General features: G+C 43.0%; 1 protein-coding gene and 1 long non-coding RNA gene across 5 annotated transcripts in view; one reads left to right on the top strand and one right to left on the bottom strand.

The window, feature by feature from the left end:
- Positions 1–26461, top strand: part of NEDD9 (neural precursor cell expressed, developmentally down-regulated 9) — a 103099-nt gene that overhangs the window by 65089 nt on the left and 11549 nt on the right. For 2 of the 4 annotated variants that reach the window (XM_048309248.1, XM_048309239.1), the window contains exon 4: positions 16237–16677. In XM_048309248.1, the coding sequence (XP_048165205.1) occupies positions 16237–16677 (441 nt within the window). Of the gene's footprint in view, positions 1–19; positions 84–16236; positions 16678–17828; positions 18157–26461 lie in introns of those variants that run through there. The other 2 variants (XM_048309255.1, XM_048309264.1) reach the window with 2 other exon arrangements.
- LOC125328508 lies at positions 66–20117 on the bottom strand. The gene is made up of 4 exons (XR_007204746.1): positions 19947–20117; positions 9194–11546; positions 4772–4872; positions 66–1551 (listed from the first exon to the last, which is right to left on the bottom strand). It is a non-coding gene; the product is annotated as an uncharacterized LOC125328508 (long non-coding RNA).

The raw sequence follows: 26461 nt of genomic DNA on the forward strand, positions 1-26461 counted from the left end.
CGGGGCGCGCAGAGCGCGCGGGGATGCGGCGGCGCGCGGAGTAGCGCGCGCGGGGCGGCGGCGGCGCAGCCATGAAGTACAAGGTGAGCGCTGGGGCGCGGGGCCCGGCCGGCAGCGCGGCCCGGACAGCAGGCGGCTGTCGGACGGCTCGGGGCCCCCCTCCGCACCTCCTCGAGGCGAGCCGTGTGCCCGCGGGGCGGCCAGGTCTCCCCTCGCCCCTCCCCTGCGCTGTCTCCAGGCGCAGAGCCCCAGGGAAGGTGTCCGCGGGGAGTGGGAAACGAGGGGGCAGCGAAGGGGACGGGCTGTGGGGACCCCCCGGATGCCGTGTCGGTGTTAGCGGTGGGGGGAGAAGGGGCTTCCCTCGCTTTTCCCGCTGATGCGGGTCCTGGATAACGGGGTGAGCCCGGGATCGCGGGGCGGTGTGTGATGGCCAGGCGCGTTTGGGACAGGTACCCCCGATCCTCCCCGGGAGCTCATTCGCCCCCTTTCCAGCCGTTTGTGGATGTTTCCTTATCACGGTTCGTTCTGTTTGATGGGTCACAAGCGAGAGGAAAAAAAAACCGTAACATTTTTGAAAATTGGGTAGCCTTACCGCCTTACTAGGTCCTTTAATCCCCGCTTATTAAATAATCGCTTTTAGCAGCCTTTTACCAGAGGGGTGGTTGGTTGGTTTTTTTTTTTTTTTCCGAAAGACACAAACGTGGAGCCTGTCATCCTAATTTTACTCAGAAACGTCTGGGCAAGGTACAGAATTGCCCACGGGGCATTAGATTACTGTACAGACATACCGTAATCTTGTGTGCTTGGAAAAAAAGGGGGAGGAAGGAAAAACTTTCCTTCCCCAGCCAAAAATAACTTCAGCGTCAATAAAAAGGTGATTTTGGAAATGTCACACGCTATATACTTACTTGCAGACTAAGTTGCTTTGGAAGTGAGGTCCATCTCCGTACTGAACTTAGGCAGCATAGTGTGAAAGAGTGCTGATGCTGTAGCAGTGTGAGTGAGGAGTACGAGTGATACCCAGGTAAATGTGCACAGATTTTTGTGCTCTTCTGTACATCTCTGAGCTCAGACCAAGTTTTCAGAGTCTCTCAAGCCAAACTTTGGGAAAGGTCAGAGTTAAGTTTCCAAAGCTGCTGCCAGTTTCTCCATGTCATGGAAAGACAAGGAAAAAAGAAATTGTGTTAGACGTGGGTCGACAAAGGTAATCCATGGCTTTGACAATTCTGATGTGAATCTGATGGCTTTTTTTCTTTTTTAAACTGTGTCTCAAACAACTGACTGATCTGAAGTCTGAGATAAAATTCATTTCTCTTCTATCTACTCCACCTCTGATCAGTCCAGGTAGACTTTATACCTGCCTGGAGAAGCTGTTACTCTGAGCAGAAAACATCAGGCACTCGAGGGTAGAAGAGCAGTGTCACTGTTAGTCCAAGCTCACAAACTGCTTTCCGACTGCCCATGGCCAAGCAACACTTGTATCCCAGTAGCAAAATAATGGTCCTGCATAGTTATACAGTGTCCTGATTTCTTCTATGTAGCCCAGTGGCACTGCAAAATAAGTGGACTGATAAGTGGACTGATAAGGTGGCTCAAAAGGGGGAAGTCTTCCCTGCTCTGTAATGGTTCCTTTGCCCTGTCTTGTGGGAATGAGGATTTTGGTTTTGGTTTGTGATTACTTAATTCTAGACAGAGAAAGAGCAAGCCATTAAAAAATAAATAAAAAGAGAAGATTGAGGGGTTTGGCCTCAAAAACTTTCTTGTTGGATTACAGTGTTTACTTTCCCTGGGAAATGTGAAGTAGTTACTTACACTGTTTAACTGGGGCAAACATTCTTAGATCTATTTCTTATCCCTAGAGTAATATACAAAGAAAATACCTGCACATTCAGTCTTTGTTCTTTCTGTATTTTCTCTCTTTGATTTATCTCCCTATAAGAAAACAAAGGTGTTTTTTTTTTTTTTTTTTTAATTATATGCATGAAATAAAGGCACAGAGAGTGCTCATGGCCTGCCTGGGGACATGCCATCACTTCAGAGGAGGCTTAGCGTCCAGGTGCAGATTTGGCTCTGTTTAGCTGTTCCTGGTGTTATACTGGGGCCTGTCATTCCTTACTTTCATTGTGATAGTCCATAAGGCCTCATTTAAAGAAATAATTGAAATGCTTGTTATAGTTTAATTCAGAATTTTAACAGTAGGACAGAACAGGAACTGCTTCATGGGTCAGACCCTGAATACGTCTGTCCATCACTCATGACTTTGCTTTCAGTGTGACTAAACCCAAGGTAATTTCTGGTCTAGAAATCCTTTCTGCTACTCAATCTACACATTTTTTATTCAGACATTTTCAAAACTTGTTCCCTCCCTCTCTTCCTCCATTTAAGCTTCTTTTATTGTCCATTGCACTCTTCAAGCATTCTCCCATCTTAATACTCAAGTCTGAATCCTCTGAAAGGGAAAATCCCAGTGGATTTAAGCAGGTTCAGAATTTTACCTTACATATGTCTCTACACCACTGTCTATCTTTTGCACACTGTGTGATATTCTGTGATTATGTGGCTATTTAAAGCAAAGTTGACCCCAGGCCAGGTCCTGTTGTCCCATTCATGTACTAGTTAAATGCCTGAGAACACAGAAGTTATTTTAACTGCAATATGGAAAGATGGGAAACATTAAGCATAACAAATACTTGTGTTGGTTTGGAGCACTTCTTAGCCCTACTTGTCTAAAAGCTGCTTTCAGAAGCTAATTCCTGTAGGGGTGCAGTTGTGTGAGGGCAACACCTCAGTTCTTTGATGACAGCAGCTTGCTTTTGTGCTAAATCCCCATGTGCCACAAAACTGCATCCCATCAAGTTCTCACAGGACTCCATTCCAGGAGGTAATCCAGGAGGTAAGGTCAGCCTTTTCTGAGACCAAACCCAGGCTGTTATTCCAAGGATGGAGCAGTTACAGCTACAATATACTGTGTAGGGACAGAAATACCAGTGGGTTACCATGAGCAGTGAAGGACATGGATGGGAAAGGGTATGTCTGGCCACCAGTTCCAATGCTCTTATCTCAGGCAATAAAAGTGCAACATAAGCAAAAGGGAGAAGACATTATCATAACAAGGCTTTTGTAGCTTGGTGGCTGTTCACATGCAAGACAAAGTAAGAGGGGGAAGGAAGGAAGAAAAGGGGACTCATCTGTTTACTAAACTTCCAAACAGTTAGTGAAAGAGGAGAGGGAAAAAACCCTACATTCCTTACCTCATTTAAGCCAAAAGGAATGACGTAGATGTAAAGTATGAGGTCTTGATTATCTATTTTTAGATAATTTGTTGGGCAAGGAAGAAACCTAAACAGGGTTCAAAATGCCTGTAGTACACAGTCCTGTAATATATAGACTTGATTACAATGTCTGCACGCCAAGACAAACAAAATAGTGTCCCTGGGAAGAAATACAATATTCCCAACCAGAAGTGCTTGTGAAAAGCTGCTTGTAACCCTGGCAATGAAAGACTTTGAGTGTTGGACCATGTAAAAGGAAAAGAACTGTCTGTACTTTTTTAACCAAATCCTCTCTGTTCTGTTTATTCCTCACTCCTTTTCGTTTCACTTTTTTTTTCAGTATAGCAATCAAACTCAGAAGTAAATAGGAACTGTAAAACCTTGTAAAATGTAATGAGAGAGGAAAAAACCGACAAGGGGAAAACCTGTCCAAGTTTGTGCCATCTCTCTTACTGTCGTGAGTTTCGAATGGAAGTTTCATGATTTTTCTCTCATCTGTGCATGTGCGGGGTGAGGTGGCTGAGGTCTAGCAGGGTCAGGCCCAAGTCAGCAGCAGCACTAGTGAGATAGAGCCAGAAGGACTGTCCCCTTCACAAAGCTTGGGGGGCCACTGTCATTTTCAGATTGCGGCTGTAGCCTGTGTGTGCCCTCCTTCCCCTCCCACACCCCCCCTGTAGATTTATATTTGTATACTTAATAGAGGGAGTGCCTCAACACCCCAGGGTAGTTGAGAAACTCCAACAACTGTGTCCACTTGCCCTACCAAAGTCTTGGTAGGATAGCAGAGTGCTTCTAATTCTGTTTTACAGATGGAGCTGCTGAGGCTTAGGGACGTTACAGGGTTTGTTTCAGAGGAAGAAGAGGAGCCATCACAAAGCATTACAGCCAGTAGCATGCAGGGTTTTTTGCCAGATTTCTAAACTTCTATGGTTTTTAGTCTAACAATTGCTCCTGAGTAATGTAGCTGTGAATCTGTTTAATCAGAAACTGATAGTCTAATCTGTCTCTGTCCAGTAGTTCCTAGTATTTGATGGGGAAGCAGAACTACCAGATGAACAGTCTTCCTTATTTTTTTTTGATAGTTCCAATTCAGTTTGACTCTAGATAGTACAAGAGGCATTAGATACTTGTTTGGGGGTTTTACTCTTGCTTTTAAGGTCCTGCTAGAGGTTGCAGGTTGCATGTTAAACTATTACTTGGCCTTGAGGTATCTTGACTCAAGTCTACTGATTCCAAACAGTGCCACACTATCAAAATACCTCATCGAGGGGGACCTATCAGATCAGAGAGCAGGAAAACTGTCTAATAGTAAGACTTTATGGAAACATCTCCTGCAAAGGAAAAATGAAAGCACATTTCAGTAGTTATTGTCTTAGAAAGGCTGCAGAACTCTCCTATCTTCCAGAATACAGGCTAGACTTCAGAGAAGTCTCATGAAGTGTTATTGTGAATTTGTTAAAGCGTTGGAGCACACTTCCTAAGACTGCAGACAAACTCACCTTTGGAATTGTACCTTCTCAAGCCCAGCAACAAGTGGGGTTAGAAGACAATACTTGCACTGATAGCGGATCTCTGAACGCTGAACTCCTGTGTGTGGTGCCTGAGGAGAAATTTGTATTAGTGTATTGCCTGTGCTCCATTTTAAGTACCAGAGTAATTGCAGCAAGGCCAGGTGCATCTAGTGCATACAAAAAGGTAGCAAACCAGGAGCATAGAGCTTCCTACTTGTCATATTGCTGTTATCAAAGATGTTAGGGGCATGGGAATGCCTTCTGCATACAAGAGATGCGCTTAGGTCACTTAAGGGCCAATGTTAAGTAGTTTTTGTCTTGCTTATTTTATTTGGACTAACTTAACACAGCATTTAATTACTTAAATCCCCTTCATACCAACAGCAATTAGGAACCCACCTGTCTCCCAAGGTCCAGAGTTTTAATTCCATTTTTAAAGCAACATGAGTGCTTAAGAGTAGTATGCACAGCCTCTGCCTTGGCTGCAGGACCTTTGGAGGACTCTTATCTTGTACTGCTCCCATTTCTGGCCACACCTGATGGAGACAAGTAGCTGAACTTCTTAGGACATTAAAGTCCACATACCTGTGTAGGAACCCATTTTCAGTGATATTTGGAATTGTAAATGCATAAGTCACTTTTCAAGAGGCTTTTTTACGTAATAGATGCTCTCTGAGCATCCATGAAAGCAGTAGACATCTACTTGTTAGAGCAGTACTCTGGTCCCTGAAAAGTGCTTTATGCCAAGCCTTCAGTAGGCTTGATCAGATGCTTATCTGGGACTGTACTATGAAAATAATATTTATGGCAGGTATTGAGCAATATTTATTAAGTCAGGCTGCTGCTAAGTAAAGCTGCATGTAGAGGTACTTCTGCCTGTAAATGGCTGCAGCTCTCAGCATCAGTGAAGCTGGGTCACTTTATAGCAGCTCAGAGTGCAGCCTCTGCATATTATTGCCTGATTATCACAGCTTGCTCTTGGCAAGTGCCCGTTTTCTTTTGCCTTTTGGTCTAGACATTACAGTAGTGGAAACTGTCTTAATTTTAAGGAGCTCATTTTTCCACAGCAGATTTGGACGTAGCTTGTGTTTGACATGAAACAGGACTGCTAAAGCTATAGTTCACAGTCCTAGAAACACAAGTGCATAGCATGACAAAAACTGTATTTTTTTGTTTTTTCTCTATAGGGATGAGGCCAATTCTCGCCTTTCTATTTTTTGCGTTGGTTTTAAAAACACTTTCTTCACAGTCAGAGTGGACCATCCTGCCCGGAAAAGGAAGAGTAATAAGAATGGGTTTACTCGGGTTTACTCTACAGGAATGCAGTCAGCACATCAGAAGCCCTTTCTTAAGCTGGCCTCATCGACAGCAAGGTTGAAAATTTTAGCAATAGCAATACCACGAATCTTTGGTAACAACAAATCTTAAAAAATGCTGACGGAGCCTAGGAGTAAATCTCAGTTCTTCCAGTGACCTGCTTAGTTGCAGACAGAGAGAGGAAGACAGACCATAAAAACCATCAATTATTCTCTTTCTAAACATGTTTCTGATCCAAAGGGTTAAGTACAAGACAACTAGGGGTGTGCACTCTGTTTAACATACAGCTAGAAGTAGGTCAGCTCATGAATGCCCATGTCCTGTGGACTTTACATCCAGTTAAAATGCTTAGGGTAATAAACCAATTTTTACTGCTATAGAAAGATGTAATTTACAGGCAGATATCTTCTTTTGTTTTCTCTCTCTCTTTTTATACTGCTTTATTTTGTTTGCATGTGGCCCAGGAGCTGCCCAAACCGTTCTCTCACATGATCAAGAATAGAGTTAAAGTTGTGTTTCAGCCTGAGACTGAGCACAGTAACCAGAGCTGCTTAAAATGCCCCTACACCTTCACCATCCCTCTTCTCCGGGGGTATGCTTGCCCAGAAAATGTCAGCTTGCCAAAATTGAGCTGTTCTGGGAGGCTTGTTGACTTTTGACCGCTGCCCTGTAGAATGGAGATGACTCTGATTGGACCTGGCAAGCATCAGCTGCCAGCCAGGCTTGGCTTCCCTGGAATTCTGATTCACAGGCAATGTGCTACCTGTCCCACCAGCCTGCTGAGGGCTGGAAGGAGCCTGGAAAGAGGAGTTCCTGAGCTTGTTTTTCTTTAGTAAGTTGGACTCTCAGGGCATCCCAAGTTGTAGCTGCTGTGTAGTATCCCAGATGGTGACACTATATTGACAGAGTAGGATGGCTTTCCTTTCTAATGAAATTTTTTTGAGAGACTTGGGGGAAGAAGAACGTGTCCTAGTTCATCTAAGTTCTAGATTTAAAGAAAAATAATTAAAAAATCATACTTTTCAAAGCTGAAGACATCAGACAAGTGAGTTGGTGGCAGTACTGAGGTCCTATGTCTACATAGCTATGGTTTCTTGACAATCAAGTTGTAATTGTTTCCCCAGAGCCGCAGGAGGAAGGGTTAATTTTGGGTTTGGGTTGTTTTTTTTTTAAGGAAGCTTTGTCTGGGAGAAGACTGCTCACAAATGCCAGAAAATGGAAAACTGAGAACTCAAAACACACGTTTCAGGATTCTTTCTTTCCATAATTTTTTTTTTCCCCTTTCTGCTCTGCTTCTTCAATTCTTTAGCGTTTAACATCTGATCTCCTTTCATTAAGTTTTTAATTGCTTGCCTGAGGGAAAGGGGTTAAGTTTTACATCTGCTTTTTGATTTTGATGTACTGTGGTTTAATCACAGTGAGATCATATTTACTCTAAGGGTATTGTTTGCATGCTTGATTTTTTTTTTTCTCTCCCTGTTGATGTCACAAAAGGCACACAGCCCTCAGACGGATTTGAAAAGGCCTTTTAAAGTCATGGAACGAGATCACACCCTTCCTTGGGTGGGGGGAAAGGAAACCGGTTACGAGGGTGAAACATACACAGAAAACTTAGTGAGTTAGGTGTGGTGGAATTTCCCAAAATATTAATAGATCTTGAAGGTAAGTCAGGGGATGTGGTCTGTGTCCCCAGAAGGAGCAACGAGAATGGCATTTCGGCACTGCTGCAGAACCCCAGGAACTCAGGGGGCAGAGGAATAAGAGGAATATGTCACCAGTGGATCCGTGCTCTGCCTCACTGTAGATGTTTCTGTCGCACACCGTGTGTGACGCCTGCGATGGCAGCAGAGCAGGGTGGGTGGTCTGGCAGCCCAGCAGCGCCGTGCCTTAGTGCCGGGCTGTTCCGCAGGGCTGGGTGATGGAGCATCAGCTCAGCGTGCCCTTTTCCAGCGGAGCGGTGGCCGCCGCGTCCCGCTGCGCGCCCCGAGCGCGGCGTTGCTGGGCAGGGAAAGGGAACGGCCCTGCTCCTGTTAAACCCGCCCGGCGGGCGCAGCCGGCACCTCGGGGGCTCTGTGCCGCTCACGTGGGCTTTGGGATACAGCACGGCCTTGGCTGCATCAGAAACACCTTATTTAACAGCTAGGACATTATGTTTCTGGGTAATTCTTTGTAATGCCTCTCACCCCCTCTCACTAAAATAAAACTGGACAAGCCAAAAAACCAAAACTCAGTCGACAGACAAAAGAATATCATCTGAGCAAACAAAGAAAGCCTGGCTTTTTTTCCTTCTTGCCAATGTAGAATTATCATTTTGGTGCTCTCAATAGATACGGAGCCAGAGGTCTTTCTTTTCAACTTGCTTTTCGGTTGTGAAACATCAGGTATGGCAATAAGCTTCTGCACTCAGGGCAGAATACTGAACTATTTTATTCACACAGGCCAGAGCACCGGTTAGGATCTTTGTTCTAACCTTCATTTTCACATTTTTCCTTTTTTAGTTCCCCCCTATTTGTTCTAGCCTCCTAATTCCTTATTTAATAGACATACATTTGGATTCCCTCCCAAGGTGCAGGTTCACTGCTTTGCCTCAGTTTTGCAAACTACTTTGCCAACTACCTACAAAAAAAATGGATACACAAATATCTCCTATTTACTTAAAACGGAGTAGCTCTGGTGAAACAAAAACGGTTCTCAAACCAGAGCACTTTCAGTCTCTCACATGTTTATGTCACATTTGAATCCCAGTCTTGAGTGAACCAGTGGACCTGCAGCATCCTGAGCAAGAGTGTGAAGTGCCTGAGCCCTAGCTGGTCTGCTCGCTGCTTGCCTACCCTGCTTGGTGCAGTATTGTGTCTGCAAAAACTGGCAATGAATATTCCAGAGCATGACAGCCATAGTGCCTACTTTGGCTTGCCTCCCAGTGTGGTCCAGTAAGAAGGGGACATTCCTATTTTTCCTCTTTAACTTTCTGTGTAACTTGTCTCACTACCAAAAAAAAAAAAATCCCAGACTGAGCAAACTCTGAAAATCAGGCTTCTCAGGCAGGCAGAGGGGCTGGGACAGCTTGGTGGGACATTGAAATAAGGCACTCACCTCTGTGCCCTGCAGAAAGAAGGTTTTCCATGTCACAGCTTCCAGGCAGCTTGGTGTACTTCAGCATGACTGACAGCCTCTGTTCTGGAGATCCACAGGACTAGAGAGTAAGGATACTTAGGGTGGATGAAGACCTGTCCTTAGGGCTCTGCAGAGGCTGTTGGCTCGTAGCTCTCTCATTAGCTGTGAAGCCAGTCTTCCAAATCTGTGTGTGGAAAACTGCCTTAATTTCCATCCAGCAGGACTTGTAATTTTTTGGGTGAGCAGTGCTTGACCAGAGAAGTATCTTCGCTAAACCGAAAACTTGAGGTTTTGGTGTTAGAAAGCAAGAGAGTGCCTGGAAAGTAGAACTATGGTCTTTGCCTGAGGAGTGAACTGAAGCATTACCATGCTGAACATTTGCAACCGGGCTCCTTATTTTGTTGTCAGCTGAGAGCTGACAGCTCAGAGTTCCCAGAGCCGGGCGCAGGCTGACTTGGATGCTCAGGGCATTTCCCCTGCTGAAGCTGCAGCAGCTGCAACACCCTGCTGGTGCAGAGGCTCTCATACGTGCTGTGGTAGCATTTCCTGCCTTCTCTGTGTAGCAGAGAGAGACATCATCTTGAGAGAAGAAGCAAGAGTCTGCACACAGCTTGTTGCTGGCAATGAGTTGTTTCAGGTCTGCGCGTGGATGGAGGCTGTTATGGCCAAGCGGTGCTGTTTCGTAGTCCACTCCCCATGTCACTGCCAACAGGGACATGTCTAAGAACATGCCAGTGCAGCTTTGTGTGTACCAGGTACTGCCTTTGCTGTTCATACTGCCTTCTTCCAGGTTTGAGCAGACCAGCAAAAGACATTTTTCAAAGCTGAATGTCTTATTCAGTGACCTCTGTCAGCTTCTATTAAGTAGCCTTTGTGATAAGTTGCTTGTTATAGATAAACCTGTTACCTACTGTGCCTCAAGAGTTGCTTTCCTGGCCAACACAGCACAATGAATGCTTTATTTCAGGGGCAGTGACACTGAGAAATAGAAAAGGAGATGGGAGCTGAAAAGAACCAAAGTTAAACTGCCCAATGGCTCTGGCACTGAAACCCTTCTGTCAGAAGACACAACAGAGCTGAAATTTCCCTCTCTTCTACCAGTTCTGCTTGTAGGCAAACCATGTATCTCAGAATAAAGCTCACTTTTTACAGGGTTTTCAGCTTGGTTCTTTTGTCTCACAGGCAGATCATTACTGTTGGGCCTAGTGCAGCCCTACAAGGGTATGTAAATACTTAAGCTTACTTTAGAATAGCAGTCATTCATTTTTAAGAAATCTAAAACATGGGAATCTGTTATCAAAAATATTATGTGATGGGTAACTAAAAGTGATCCAACCAAAACTAAGCTACTGGTTTGTTCGCAGACATTTGCCCCCACCTTTCCTTCCTTTGTTCCTCCCTTCCTACTCCCAAGCTTGCTAAACATAGGAGAGAAGCTGTTTCTCATTTTAAGAAACAGTTTGTCCAATAATAGAAAAAAGGGTCCCACCCTCTTTTAGTGAAGAGCAGAGGCGATTTTCCCAGTTCTGTTTGCACATAAACTCTACGCACAGGAAGCAATATTAAAAAACAAGACAAAGCAGAACAAAACAATACGCCTCAGCAGCCAAGCACGGAGCAGGGATCAGTATCCTCATACTGCACCTCTGAGGGATGCAGCAGAAATTCTTTGAGCTTACGGTTGGTTGAACCTTTTCCTCGAGCGTTCATTCATTGTGGAGCTGGCTGAGAGGAGTGAAGTCGGCAGCCCTGTGCCGGGAGCTTGGCACCACTGCACTCGGCCCTTAAAGAGACCATTGTGTTTAATCTCGTAGTGTGTAATTTATTATTCCTGTGTTTGCTTCCATGGCTGTGGGCACCTCACACACGCTCGTTATCCACGTCACTGGATGTGTTTACTCTTACAGAAGTGGTAGCTCTTTCCACTGCTCTTTTTAACTCTTGCCTCTTCCCTCTTCTGCCTCAGCCTCATCAGCAAACACCCTCTTCATCCTCCAGACTATGAATTACAGAATTCTGTCCGTTCCCTTCACTGCAGAGAAGGCCATCCAAAACAGATCGTGATCTTCAAAGTATTTTCATGTGTCTTCATCCAGCTGCAGACATGTTAGCCATCAATTGCAGTAGGCTAAGGAGAGAGTAGACACCTTTGACAGTTCTGTAATAGACCTCATTTATGCAGCTGAATTTGGCCTGTAGTTCCTTCAACATCTGAGAAGAAAAACAGTTTACAGAGTCTTATTTTTTTAGTTTGGGTTCTGCAAGTAGGACAGCTGACAGTTTTCAGAGCAGCATCTTTTGCTCACAGTTGGGTTTCAATAGGACATGCATCCTAGATGCAAAAGAAAGAAAAATCTAAGGCATGCAGAGAATACAAATGGCACCTTTCCAGCTTTTATCTAATGGACTGTAACTGGCATTAAAGGAAACCTCAGACAGAAGATTCAAACTCCTGGTTCACTTTACCTAGAGAAAGCTTGAAAGCTTTACTTTTGTCTCATCCAGTGTAGAAAATTAGGATCATGGGCCCTGTAATCTGCATTTAATCTAGAGAGTATCCATTACAGTTCCAGTTCTTTAGAAAGTTTCTGACACATGACATCAGCAAAGTCTGCTGAGCCTTTTCCTGCAGCATGTTCCAGCTAAAATCCCCAGGCAGCAGTCATTAGGGTCGGGCTCCCTTTCACTTTGACCTGCTGACAACTGAGATAGCACTTTGTTTAACAGAAGACTGGAAAACTTCTGGTTTTCAGTGATTTTACATAAGATGCTTTCTACTGCACTCATGAGCCCAAGGTTAGGAGGAATTTAAGCTTTTTGAGAACAAATGTGGGGTTTTTTTGTTTTGCCTGTACAGAGCATTAACACAGTGGGGGCCTGACCCTGGCTTCAACTTCCACACATCCCAGTATTGCTAGCAAGGCTTGAGGACACAAAAGCTGATCTGAGTCTTTCCAATCAGCCATTAGCTGTAGAGAAGCACTCCTTACTTGAAGCACAGCTGCTGTAGCACAGGGGGCTCAGGAGAATGGAGCTGCTACACAGAGACCACAGGGTACTTTTGGCTTTTAAGAAGAGCTCCACTGCACCTATCATGTAGTTAATTTAACTGGACCAAAGGAGAGCAGCAGAGGCTTCCATTCTTAGTCTTACTAAAAGAAGGTGGTAGTTGCCAGTATCTTCATTTTATGAAGTACTGCTGATTTCTATAACAAAACAAAATTTTTTCCCTATCTAGCATCGGGTAATTTTTCCCCTGCCTTTACAGAACTTGAATTTGTACTTCTGCATCTGTACCACTCCTTTTTTTTTTTTTCCCTTTCTATTAGGAATATAAAGGGACTTCTGTGCAACTTAGCAGTTGTGAAAACAAGTTCCGAGATAATTTTCTCATTGCCCTTTCTCTATTGCCGATTTGTCTAGGAAATGGCCAAAAGTTTTTGTAGCATTTAGTCATACAAAAAGGTCACTGCTGTGCTTTTGTCTTCTCATATAAGATCTTGGTGCTTGCTTGGTGCTGGTTCTCAGACAGTCGAGTGGACAGATCCATGCCTCTTCAGAGGCAATTAATTTCATGTAACTGTCCCCAGTCTCTGAGCTGATGAAGCCAGTGAGGTGTATTGAGATACGGGCTATGATGCCCATAGAATCAAAAAATTACTCAGATTTGTCAAATCTGTGGAGATGAGGCCCACAAGTGTTGAGAAGTATCTGTGATCAGAACTTCTTTCTGTGTGTGGAGGAGCAGAGACTACCATCTTGATCACCACAGCAGGTTAAAGGTACCTCTGTGGTTTCTAAATGCTTTCCTGGAGGCCTTCTGTGGTCACAATTTTCATTTTTCTCAAGGCTGATTCTGCTGACTCAGGAAAGTGATTTTGACACTGTTTCTGAAGCTCATACTAAGCAATCCTGTGAAGGAAGAATGAAGTCAGGGAGATGCTCAAAACACAGGTCTGCTTAGCAGGAACAGTGCCTTTGCTGCTGGCACCAAGCAACTGGCTTAGTATTTCTGGTCCTAATGCTTATTTGGAGGAATATTTTGCCTGCTTCACTGCTCCATCAGTGACTGGTGCTGCTGGCATGGCTCTGGGCTATTTAAAAGGCCTCGGGAAATGGCTGTGAAACAAGTGGCAGCCAATTAGTATAATTCACATAATGGTGCCTGAGTTAACACTGACAATTAGAATCTGAAGCTGTTTTCGACAAAGGAGTTCTTGAAGCACATCCAGAAAGTGTTAACATGCTGCATGCAGGTGGTGAGAAGGTCACTGGGACAGAGATAATGAGCAACTGGGAAAAAAAATTCACATGGGAACTTTTATCTGCTCTAATTCTACCACCATTTCAGCTTTGTTCTGAGAATTGCTTTGCTGTAGAAGCTAATCAAGCTTTTCAAATACCTTTAAACTCCAAAGTATAGAAGAACATGCATTTATCATCGATTTAGCCTGCTTGGTTTGTGCCTCCCCCACCCAACTGTCCTCCTTTAAACAACTCCTCTGTGAAAGTCTTCTGTAAGTTGCACAGGCTCAACTAGTCCCTTAGGTAGATTTCCCCTGTGAAAGATGCTAGAAAGAGATGGAGTCAAGATAAGAGATTAACTTGAATAATCTGATTAGGCAGCGGCTTTTGTTTTCTGAGCTCCATGGGCTCAGCTAAGTAGCCCCATCGACATGGCAAGAGCATAGAGGAAGTGCTCAAGAAGAGGCCACTGGTTTTGACCATGCTTCAGTAATAGTTTTGCAGTCCTGCCAAGGCATGGACAAAAATTGCTCCCTACTTTATCTATATTCTCATTTCTTATTGTTGTTGACTGATGAGCTGAGTAGATGTACATAAGAGGGGATGGTGGGCCCCAGTGCTGTTGTTTACATGGCAATTCAAAATGGCAATCCTGCTTTTCCAAGCCAAAGCTTAATTTATACTGGCCTTACTAATGATGCTGATGAAAGGCAAAGCCAGTGTTTCTCATACACTTGAAAGCTGATCTTCCATTCAGAGAAGAGGAAACTGATCTTGTGCACCCCATTTCAGCACTACATGTCTTGGGAAATGCAAGTTTGCCTACCTTTTATGTGACATCTGAGCTTATCCCCCTTCCATCCACCACTCAGCCCTGCACACAATCTGCTGCACTGAGCAAGGTCAGATGAAAGTCTCTGTCTCAAGGAAGCACAGGGATGGTGGGAAAACATGAGTGTGTCAACAGGGAAAGATATAACAAGTGAGGGACAATAAAAAAAAAGTTCTGATATGTCCAAGGAGGAGGATAAATATGACAGATAAAAACACTAAACTGTACTTGATGCTATTCCTTTGACGGAGGAAAGACAAATCTTTAAGACAGCTGCATATCCTTTTTGGTGGATTAACACCATTTCAGTTTGTGTACTGCATCCAAATATTTCAGATTGAACACTCCAGATCCAGGGCTCTGTATATTTTTTCAAGTGCTTACAATTAGATTATAACCATCTCTGCTGACTGCCTTCACTGAAAATCAGGCAGTCATGGAGCAGCTGTTTCCAACACATCTGGAAATATCACCAGAGCCAAGAAATTAAATCTTCATGGCCTTTTTGAGGGGTCCAAGAATGCTAGTGCAGACAGCCTGCCTACTTTCCATTGAATACCTTGGCGAGTTACTCAGAACTGGATGTGCCATACAGGCCTGCAAAGAAAGAGGAAAGGGAGGTAGTTCCATCTGTGAGAGGAGGTGGTACTTATTAGTAACACATCACAGCCAACAACCTTACATCAACTCAGAGGTGGCTTAAAACTTCATGGCAGAGGTACTGCTGGGAGTAGAACCCCAACAGGACAGAGGTCAGGGCAAACTGCAAAGCCTGCCTGAAACACGGGGCAAATGCTTGGGGGTAGTAGAGCTGTGTGAAGTTCCTCATGTTAATGGTACTGCTCCACTTGACATTATCAAGAGAAATGCATCTAAGAGTGCTTAAACTATGTTGACACAAGTCAAAGACACTCCTTGGCTGCCCTAAGACTCCTCCTAAGTTACACACAGAGGCACTTTATGGTGCTGGTTGGCACCTACAGTCTTACATTCTTTGGCTTGTAACAGACCCCCAGAGATGGGCACTGCTTCCCTCATGGCACAGGCATGACCCCACTTGGAGTCACTGGGCACATTATTTTTTTAAATTATATTTTTCTCTTCAAGATCTCAGAGGACTCAGAGGAACCGTGTTCTTTGAAGTTGTTTTGGAGGGGTTTTTTTGTGGTGGTGGTTTTGAGGCAGCAGGGGAAGAAGTGTTTTACCTATTAAGCTACTGCTATGCTGTGTTGTGTCCCTGAGGAAGTTTGCACAGAGTGAGAAGGCACAAAGCTACATGCAAAGATGAGCATTGTAGCTCAAAACCTGTGACATTTTGTCAACTTGTATTTTAGATAGCTTTTCTTACCAGGTGGTCTAAAGATCCATCACTTTAAGGCACCTGCAGGTGTCAGCTAAGAAAAGCCAGGCCACTGTCTTTACACTAATGGGATCTGCACCTCCATGGAAAGTCTTTTGGGACCCCACAAGTGTAAAAATGTTTGGCAAAAACCGCTCTGGATTACTCACTCCTTTTGAGTCTTGTTCAGGGTTTTTATTTTTAATGGCAGCTAGCTGGCTGCAGCAGTACACAGAGCACGTTTGTGGGGAAATCAGTGTCAAGAGATGAAGGTACAAGCCCCTCATTCACAGGAAGAGCACCTCAGTGCCAAGAGGAGAACTCTCCTGACTTTCTGTCTGTTCAGGTGACTAGGCCGTATAAAGAGCTTCTATCTGAGCCACTGTTACTGGAAAATTTCTCACTAGTAGTGTTAATAATGCATAAGCCTCTCATTTCTCAAACTTGGGACAGAGGAATCCTGTGCTGCATGATTTTCCATGTTATTTTGATTTCCTGCACACTTACTTTTCAAATTCAGTTCTTATTTCTTATCACCTAGAGTGTGCTTGAAGATATAGAAAAATTGTTTGTTGATTTGTTATTCTTGCCCTTCTTTCTCCACAGAATCTTATGGCAAGAGCCCTCTATGACAATGTCCCCGAGTGTGCAGAAGAGTTGGCCTTCCGCAAGGGAGACATCCTGACGGTGATAGAACAGAACACCGAGGGCCTGGAAGGATGGTGGCTCTGCTCCTTACACGGCCGGCAAGGCATCGTCCCAGGCAACCGTGTGAAACTCCTGATAGGTGCCGTGGTACAGGACTGTCCCTCTGGCCAGGATATGCCCAGCTCAGGATTGATGAATCAGCCCTTCAGCCACCAGAAGATCTACCAAGTGCCAAGCTCACAGGCCTCAGCACGGGACCCTGTCTACCAAGTGCCACCTTCCCACCAGAATCAGGGAATTTACCAGATACCCACTGGTCATGGTCTGGTGGGACAAGATATTTACCAGGTGCCACCCTCCGTGCAGAGGTGTATTGATGGTCCAGCTGTGATTAACAAGGTGTGTGCATTTGCTCTTACTTCATAGCTCCAAAGCAGCTCACTTGTGCTGGGAGAAGTACATGGTCTCAGGTTCCTCCCAGGCTGGAGCACATTTGGCCTGTGGCGTTCTTGCATTGTGTGTTCAAAAGAGCTGCTGCAGCAAGATGAACTCTCCCACTTATTAATGAACAGTTACATCATCTGCCCAAGTAATTTTTGTTTAATTAAAAATTATATACTGGCTTGATGGAGAAGTCACAGTGGGTCTAAACTACAAAGAGGAATCAATGATTGATGAGACAAGGGCCATATTTCTAAGAGTGAGGGAGCAAGAGGATGGTGATAATGAGGGATGTTTTAATACTGAACCTAAATCTTCTAAGAGTGCACTTGATGTTTATCTACAGTTAAATTTCTTGGTTGAAAGTGAGAGCTGCTGCAGCTCCATGATGCAGCCATTACTGCAGCAGCTGACAGCTCCCAAGGCTCCAGTGAGAAGCATTGCATTGTGTGGGTCCCCCCTTATTCCTGCTGCCCTTCTTAAGTTCTCCCCATCTTCTGCCACTCCCTCATTTTACCTTCACAGGATTCCTCTCAGGTATCCTGGTACACACAGTGCCAGGTACCCTGGTGACTGAAAAGGGTTAAGGAAGATACCCAAGGAAGGAAGGAAATTCTTTTGGCCTTCCTGGCCCCTTATTACAAAGCCGAAAAGAATTCCTTTCAGTCCCTTCATTCCCAGTTCAACAGTTCCAGATATCAGCATCCTCCTTACCTTTAGAGCTTAAAGCATAGCATTAATATCCAATTTATGTAAGCAGGTGATGTTTCTGTCAGGAAGTTCTTTACTGGTTTAAACTTTCATCTCCTAATTTAGGTTGGCAAGACCATCTGTTTTGTGTTTTTCCCCCACATCACCCACAAGTCAGCCTTTTTCGTATCAGGCCTTTGGAAGACATCTTCTAATGCTTTTATTTCCTTGTTATAATTTCATTTTCTTTGATAAGAATAAATGGACTTCTTGCCTTCTGAGCAAGAGAGAAAGATCTGTGAAACCATTCCAAGTCAATTTATAAAGAGGTTTGCTTGCTCAGCTTTTCCACAGTTATGCTTTATAGGCTGTGCAGGAAGATAGTATGAGAAAGTTGCACTTGCTGCACAGGCAGAGATAGGAGCTTTGTTGGAGCAATTACATGGGTTTTCTTGATAACTCTAATGTCTTTTCTCTCTTTTTCTCCTTTCCCTATAGACTACATACAGTGCAATCTTTTCCAGGGGCAGTACTGTTTGTACACAGTAGATACCCTCCGAGGTAGTTAGTAAGCACCTGGTAAATAGCCTGTTGATGGGGCAGCAATCCCACAAAGAGATCTCATTTTCGGCTATGGCCATAGGAAATGTCTTACAGCACTGTCCAGAGATGCCTCAGCTATCCAGCCTGGGCACAGGAGATGTACCATACAGTAGCTCTGCACGAAGGTCTGCTGGAAAGCCCAAGGTATTAGTTTGGAATGAGCACTATGTTACCTTCATTTTAGGACCTGACTTACCTAAATGACTATTAGGATAGTTTGCTTAGCATAATGAATGTGTGTTTCTACTCTACACAGAAAGAGTTTTCCAACTGATTAGAAGTTTCTTCTCCCTCCTCCCACCCTCTCCAGCTCCAATGAAACTAACAGGACATTCTGCATAAATCGGTTTGCTGCTAGGACTGTGTTAAAACCCTTGAAACACCAAGAGACTGAAATCTTTGTTTTAGTTTAAGTGCAAAGTTCCTGTTGAGGTGCAAAAATCAGAAGCGGTACAGCACCTGTTTTGTCCAAGTTTTTGCCTTGAAATTTTTTCAGCAACGTTGATTATGAATTTTTCTGAATTCAAGTCACCTTTAGAAAATTAAGATTATCTATTTCTCTGAGTTGTGACTTGTTTTCATTTAATTCCTCTCAACCCATGAAAGGCCAGCTATGCTGCTAACTGTAAAATAACTAAACATGCATGTTTATAAAGCATTTCACCCTCAATCAAAGTAAATGCCAACCTGCTTAGCACTAGCCAATATTTGCTACTTGCTTTAGTCCTGACTTGAATTTATTTAGCCTAAGAATCCTTAGTCTCAGTACTCAGTGTGTTGTATTAGTGGCAGGCAAACCTCACGGCAGAGTCCTGCTTTGGTCAGAGGTAGACATATCTCTTGCTCCTTGGAATTGCTCAGTTCTGCACTAAAAGGAGCCTATTGGGATTGAAACCGTGGCAGGCAAGAGACAACTTATTAGTGAGGGAAGTGTCTGATGTAAAACTACTCCATTCTTTATCCCGATCTTGCTAAACTGCATTTTTACAGCTACCGCTGCAACTCTCTGCTAATGCCTTTTGTGAAAGAAAAGCCTAATTACAGGGAAGCACTTTAGCACTTGTCTCCTTTGTATGAAGGAACAGTCTGTCCTCCAAATCCACCTCCTCTAGGGATCAGTAAAAACAATCCTTAATATTAAGAAAAGCTGGGCATCTTGAAGATTTGATTTGGGGTCTCTTTGCTATGTCTTCCAAAATGAATAATCTCTTTTCTTAGACTTGTGACACCTGCTTCAAAGGCTTAAATGAGCCACTGCCTCCTTACATCACCAGAATCAGCTGGTTAGCAAGCTGCGTATTTTGGTAGTCTTAAGGATGCCGAAGGGTTTTGCTACAAGTTCTTGCTGTATGCAGCCTTCTCCCTTCCCGTAGCAGGAGCTAGAGAAGAACTGTGTCCTCTAGACGCCACTCTAAGGGGGACCAGCAGCAGTTTCTGTGCTATCCCTTTCTGCACGTGTCTCCTTGTTTCCCTTGTGCAAACGTGTGGCTTGGCTGCAATACAGGAGCTGCTGTCAGGCAGGAATTGTCTAGCCTCGAGCAGCAGTAAATTAACAAGCAGGCATGTTATTAAGCTGTGCTGAGGTAACGCATCTCCTTAGCCAGCAAGGCAAAGCGAGTCAAAAAGGAGTCCTGGGGCAGATAATTACAGTGATTAATTGATTCTGGCCAAACTGGTTGCTGACAACAGAGCTGTATTGGCTCCTTCTTTCAAATAAAAATAGCACCTTCTAGAACTCACTCTACCAATGACAGAGATAACAAGAGGGGGTTTAAAATTAGCCTTGGTTAGCCCCAAGCTGTTGTAGCTCTGCTGCAAGTTCAGTCACAAAACAGTTCCACCCCAAAGTGCGGAGAGCGTCTGATGAGCGTAAAGAGGTGAAAGCTGTATCTTAGAATTCATTCCCTCTTTCTGTGCTCTGCCTTGGAACTTACCCTCTTTTGCTGCAGCCAGCAAGGAGAAGGAGCCTTCAGACAAATCTGACGTTCAGGAAACCTGGATTTTATCCTTGTCACAGAATTCTGCATGGTCTTGAGTGGTGCTTTTGCATCTCATCTGCAAAATATGTGGGTTAATTATGAGGGAATTCATTCTGTACAGATTGCTTTGAGAATATCCTTTGGGGAAGGTGCTGTCAAAGCACAAAGACTCTTTTGCATCTGTGATTAATCATTAGTTCACACCTAAGCTTTAAAGCAGGGAAAGCTACACATGGAAAAGAAGTCACTGCCATAATTTAAACACTCATTTTCTGATTCAGTGTTTCCCCTAGCTGATCTGTTGTACTATCCCTGCCATCCTGAAAATAGCATTGGCCAAAAAAATTGAGGGAATTATTTCCTTGTTGGAAAACAGCTTTCTGTAGGAACCAGTAGCTCTCAGGAGAACTGTTGATCAAGGAGAATCTGCACAAATCAGAATGAGACTGATGTTTGACCGGGGAAGAGACTGCACTGTGGGAGTTACAGGCCCTGAACTACTGCTCCCACAAGGCACAGACCAACTCAGGCAAATAGAGATTTATGCCAGCTTGGAACACATCAGCTTTTTTGTTTGTTGGTCTGTTTGAACTGGAACACTGCGGTTCAGCAAACACTCAGATTTATCCACCTTTTAAAAGTGGATAGAGCGGAATAGGGAAGGAACTAATCTTCATCCCTAGCCTATTTCCAAGTATAAACATGTCCTTGACAAATCAAGAGTTTCACACCCTGCCATCCTGCTATCTCTGCCTTTTTCTAGAGGTCACTGCCTTCAGCAGGAGGTTAGGGTAAACCATGGCTATGGGAACGGTCCTTGTTCCCTGGTTTGTATTTATGTTAGAGACATGCTGGTTCCCACCACCCCACAAGCAGCACCACCCTGACAATTCTGGCACGGACTTCAGTAGCAGGAGCCAGTTAGCCACATTATGACATTTTTCCTCCCAATTACACAAGTACTGTCCTAGTTGGGAAGAAACAAATGGCTGCTTATAATGTTTGTTGCAGAAATAAGCCTGCCTTTACGTTATTGTCTTCTTTTCCTTGCCTATTTTCACATTTGTGAAGTAAGAAGAGACAGACATTAAGCACAGTAGAGTTGTGTGACAGATTATTTCATTATCAGAAAGAATGGGAGCATATCTAGTGTTTTGCAGTTTGTTGGTAAAATGTATTTACATTCCAAGATAATGTCCCCATTTACCCTCAGGCCTGAAATACCAGTTTCCTGTGATGGGGTTTCCATAAATGGCCCAAACAGTGATCGTACAGTCCCTCTTTTCTTCTGCTTTCACATTACAAATTCTGCTTTGGGGATTTGTATCCCTCATAACAAAATATTGCTTCAGTGTTAAAAAGTGCTGAACACGCAGGAAGTTTGCTGAGTGCAGCAGGAGTGGTAACACATACCTCAACATTCAGAGCTGCCTTTCACAAAGCATGCTCTAAAGGATGAAAATACCTCAAATCAAACGCAAGCTCAGTGGTTAAAACAGCACACAGCCTTTTCCTTAGGCTCGGGAGTCTCACTTGTAACTTTCCATGTGACGTTAATAGGAGAACAACCATGTTACTGATGGAAAGTCCATGCAGTTAATTCCTCATCCACAAGGCAGAGTAAACAGCAGTTAGTCACTGATGTGATTTGTAGAGAAGTATTTCAAGAAAAAGACTGCATTTTATTAGGCTGAGCAAATATATGAGCTCAACATTACTCCCTGTTCCTCCCTGAGCACAGGGCTCTTTTTCATCAGTTCTATTTGTAGACCAGATACATGCATTTTTTCCCTGGAGTATCAGAAAAAAAGGCCAGTTCTGCAATCTAATCCAATAACCAAGGTCTCCAGGGACACAAATCTGTCTGCACAAGGGCAGGATCAAACCTTTGCTAAAAATAGTATAACAATAGTAATAGTAATTATAATAATAAAAGAAAAATGCAAGTTTATGGGTTCTTTCTTGGTCGTTAGAAACCTAACTGAACCTTTGGTTATGTCTGAAACAAACCACCAAATTTGGGTAATCTAAATTGCCCTAAGTACTAAAAACTAAGCACAGCAGCAGAGCATTTTAGAAAAAAAATTCCACATGAGTGGAAAACTGATTATTCAGAAAGTGAATCGCATCATGAGGAGGAAGTGTGGTTTCTAGAGATAGGAAATGGGTAGATGAAGACAAGTTGCTGACCATCAGAAAACACAGTTCTAGTGAAATCTAAAGTCTTGGCAGGCATTCTATGATTTTTTAGATGTTTTGATTTGGAGGACAACTAATTAGCATCAGAATATCATCATTCCATATGTTTGCATGAAACATTTCAATTTTTCTTTTTTATAAGCAGTGGCAGTATTGCATCTTTTTTTTTTTTTTTTAAACACAAATCTAAATTAATCTTTCTCCCCAAACAGACTGTTAGAATGGGAGCAAAGTGAAATTAATGTAGTCAATTTCCTAGGAGACAGAAACCTTCCATAAAACAGTCCATCCTTAATCCTTAAAAGACAGTAATATATTCCCATTGGTTCTTATCATCACAACTTTTACATATGCACAATCAGTCATGACTGAGGTCTGGAATAATTATTATACAGATGCAACAAACAATTAAGGATGGAGTTTATATCTGTTTAAAAAGTATCTGTGCCTTCTATAAACTTGCCAAAGCAAACTGTGTTAATCTAAACACCAGTTAGTAGGAGCACTTGTCTGTACAGCTGCCCTGAGATACCCATACAGAAATGGAGCCAAAGTACAGCTTGGGAGCCAGAGAACCTCTACAAATCTAATCAAATCAAATTGAGCTTCTTCCTCATGGAAGGTTTTATTTGCCTCTCTCTCTCAGAGCAGCATAGTTCCCAACTTAAATGATTATGGGGCACTTCCATTGTTTCTGCCCAAGTGTACATCTGAGAACACTCTTGTGGAATTGAAACTTTTTGGCAGTGCTTTGTCTCAACCATTTTTTTGCCCACTGGGAAATGCCAATTCACAAAACTGAAATTGTTGACAGGGAATGATCTGTTCTGAGAAATGGCTTAAAGGAAGGGAAACAAGAAGTCATGGAAATACCCTGTTACAACAATTCCCAAATGAAGCTCCCCCCGCAAACTTTCCATCTAGAAGTTCAATATAGTAGGAAAGAAATAACAGAAATAAGATGAAGCACCTTAAAAGAACTAAAATTATTTGTATGGACTGAACCAAACTGGGTTTTTTTTGTGAGCCTTTAGGATTTCATGTCATTCACAACAAGACACTCTCTGCCCTACCTGTCTTAACACCTTTTCCTTTTTCTTTCTTTCCTCTCGTCCTCCAAACTTCCCCTAAATTTGGGCTTCTGTCTTTGAGAAGAGACAGTCATAGTACTACCAACACACAAAACAAGCACTGGTTTGCAAATGGTTGTTCATGTGACAACCTTTTTGAGGTGGGGAGACTCGACAGACTGGGCTGGCCAAAGCAAGATACTCTTTTTTATGGTGGACGAGAAACCCGAATGCTGAGGTGCTGAGTTTTGCCACATGCTTTTCATTTATCAAAACTGCAGCTCAGATTTAATCACAGGTTTCCAGAGAATGCTTTAGCAGATACACGTATTTCTTCACTAAAACTTACCACACAATAATTGGGGGAGGGTTCTTTCTCTGTAAGACCCATCCATAGACATTATTTCAGAGTTCATGCCTGTTCTATCACCAGTCCCGTAACACGTCAGCTTTTTAGCTCTGTAGGCCAATGCATGCAAAAATGATGGTGTCTCTGTCTGCCTAAATATGAGTAATTGTCATGGAGATGACACTGGTAAAACTCTTATCAAGAGTTTCACACCCCTCTTAAAAATGCTGATAATTTAATAGTAATGGTATGATTTGCTCATCTCTCTTGTTCTCTTCCTCTCCTCTCAAAAATGGGGCATTTTCAGAAGTGTTGGTTTGAGTCTCTTTAATTACGTTTTGTAAGCAAGAATGACTCGTACCAGAATCTTGGAAATACCCCTTCCCAGTCAGCTTTGCAATTCAAGGCCAGCCAGCACCAAGCCTGTTCCACTGAAGCAAGCAGAAATGTTGCTCATAACACAACTGGCAGAAAGCCCTAGAGCTGATGTGAGAGAGAGCAGGATCATGTCACGAAAACATCATAAAATAAAAAAAGTCCAGTCAAATCTTGCCAGTGACAAAATTGTTGAGCATTTTTTTGTGCTTTGTACAGCTCATTCAGTAAGATCTGGAGATACAGATCTTTTTATCTGCATTTAGTTTGCAATCATGAACATCAGTGAGAAAAAGGTTCAACACTATTGTCTAAAGCTACAGCTAATGCAAGTTCAGCACTATTCCACCACACTTCATACAGCCCTGTCATTTTATACTAATCAGAGCTTAGGACATTTATGTAACGACACATATATATTTTTTTTTAATTGTTTGGAAAGAATAAACCTGCACTTCAGATTTAGGAAAAATACAAAACTGAAAAATAGTGTAATGACCCTGCTTTTGTGTACTCATTAATGGAAGAGGTCACACCAGAAGGTAAGAAGTCAGGATTAGTTGCAAAGCAGTTGGTTATACCCTTTTCATCAGCAGTGAGGGTTTGAATCCAGACCAGCTTGTGATATCACATTTTTTATCGTAGATTTGTTTCACAACTTCTGCTCTATATCTTCAAGACTCACAACCCAAAACTTGTGTAAGTCTTGTTGAAATAATACAACCTCAAAATTGTAACACCCATTTTCATTACTTACTGTTGTTTACATGACAATACCACAGGGGCATTTTTTAAAACTGGGCATCTACTGCTGAGGCACTTCATAGACACATTTAGAAGTTTCTGTTTAAATGCCTGAGCCTGCAGAGTTAAGCATTTTTAACTTAACACACCATGAGTAAGTGATATCTGGACCTGCTTTAGATTTTGAGAGCACTTACAGCAGAATCTTCATAGGGTGTAGGTCTTGGACAGCAAATGGACATAAAGTGTAGGAGAAAAGAAGCAAGTTTTTTGAAGATGAAAGCAGCATCATGAAATAAATCAGTTCTGTATCAGGGTAGTATTTGTCATGTGTTCTTACCTTCACACCTCTGCATATTCTAAGAAATCTCACTTGTGAACACCCACTCAGAGACAGGCAGAGGTGTCACAGTGTGCCTTGATGCTGCATTTCTTTCTGCTGTGTGCTAGAGCTGATAACTCACTCAGCCCACAAAATCAATACCGTCATTTCTGTTGATTTCCTCTTGCCTGGCAGAGACATTTGGGCCATAGCACTAGAAACAACTCACAGTTGCAGCTACAAGTCCAGTGCACCAGAAGAAATGCCTCTACAGGCTTCCTCCCCTCTCTTCCAGCTTGTGAGACTTGATCAAAGCTCTCCAACAGTTCAGTCTTGGCAGAAAATACTGCATCAGAACATTTTATAGTGGCCCAATGTTCATACATTATTTGGATTAAAATAAAGTGTTATGAGTTCGTAATCTAAGAACTATAGCAATTTACAAACCCAAACATTGGTAAGAGTGACAATCCTTAGCACATGTGAAACTCCAACCTTTACTCACTGGCAGCGGGGAAATACACTGTATGTTATTGTACACAGCAAATAAATAAGTAAAAACATGATTGCTTGTTTTTTTCAGAGCAGGCAACAGAAAGGGATACAGTAGGTATTACTGTCTGGAGATTCATTGTCAGTCACTGAAAATCCTGATGCAGCTTGCAGAAGACATGAGTGGAAACACTATGAGCTTTCTGTAAAAATGACAGAGTTTAAGCCAGCTAGCCAAATACCCAAATTACCTTAGAGACTGTGTTTTTTAACCTAGCCTTCCTGCAGTTCAACTTAGCCACTGAACCTTTCCCAAGGGGAAAAACCCCAAAACTTTTAAGGAGACACACGTGGCTTCCTAAGTACATGCAGCAGAACAAAGAGAAGGGCCAAGAGGTGGTTCACTGCCTGATCTGACATCATTTAATGGCTCTTGCCACTGCCTTGCAAAAGGCTAGGAGTTAAAGAGAGTTGGGATTTTTTTCTCCTTAATTCTCTGATAATATTTCCCCATATTCTCTTTGTCTATTTTCTGCTTGTTACAAGCCTAAGAGAGCCCAGGTGGCTGTTACATATCCACTTAAGAGGCTCAGGAACAGAATTTCAACCATTAGAGTTTCATATTAAATTTACAGATATAATTTACAACAGAAAACAAAAGTGGTTTTTTCTTCTTTTTCATTTCCTTACACTTTGATTCATTTTTCTCATATCCAGGCTTTGTGCCAGCCCCATTTCATGTACCACCACTTGGCCTCCTCCAGGGCAGAACTCTTCCCAGGGTAAGCAGTTGATGGTAGTAGCTCATCAGCTGCTGAGAGTTACCCGCGAGGTGAAGAGGAGGGCATTGTGGGGGAAAATATGTTTTTGTACAGTTCTTCATCTCGATTTAAAATACATGCCTCTTTTTTCCCCACCT

The sequence above is a fragment of the Corvus hawaiiensis genome, chromosome 1 (genome assembly GCF_020740725.1).
Source record: "Corvus hawaiiensis isolate bCorHaw1 chromosome 1, bCorHaw1.pri.cur, whole genome shotgun sequence".
In the NCBI taxonomy this organism is placed as follows: Eukaryota; Metazoa; Chordata; class Aves; order Passeriformes; family Corvidae; genus Corvus; species Corvus hawaiiensis.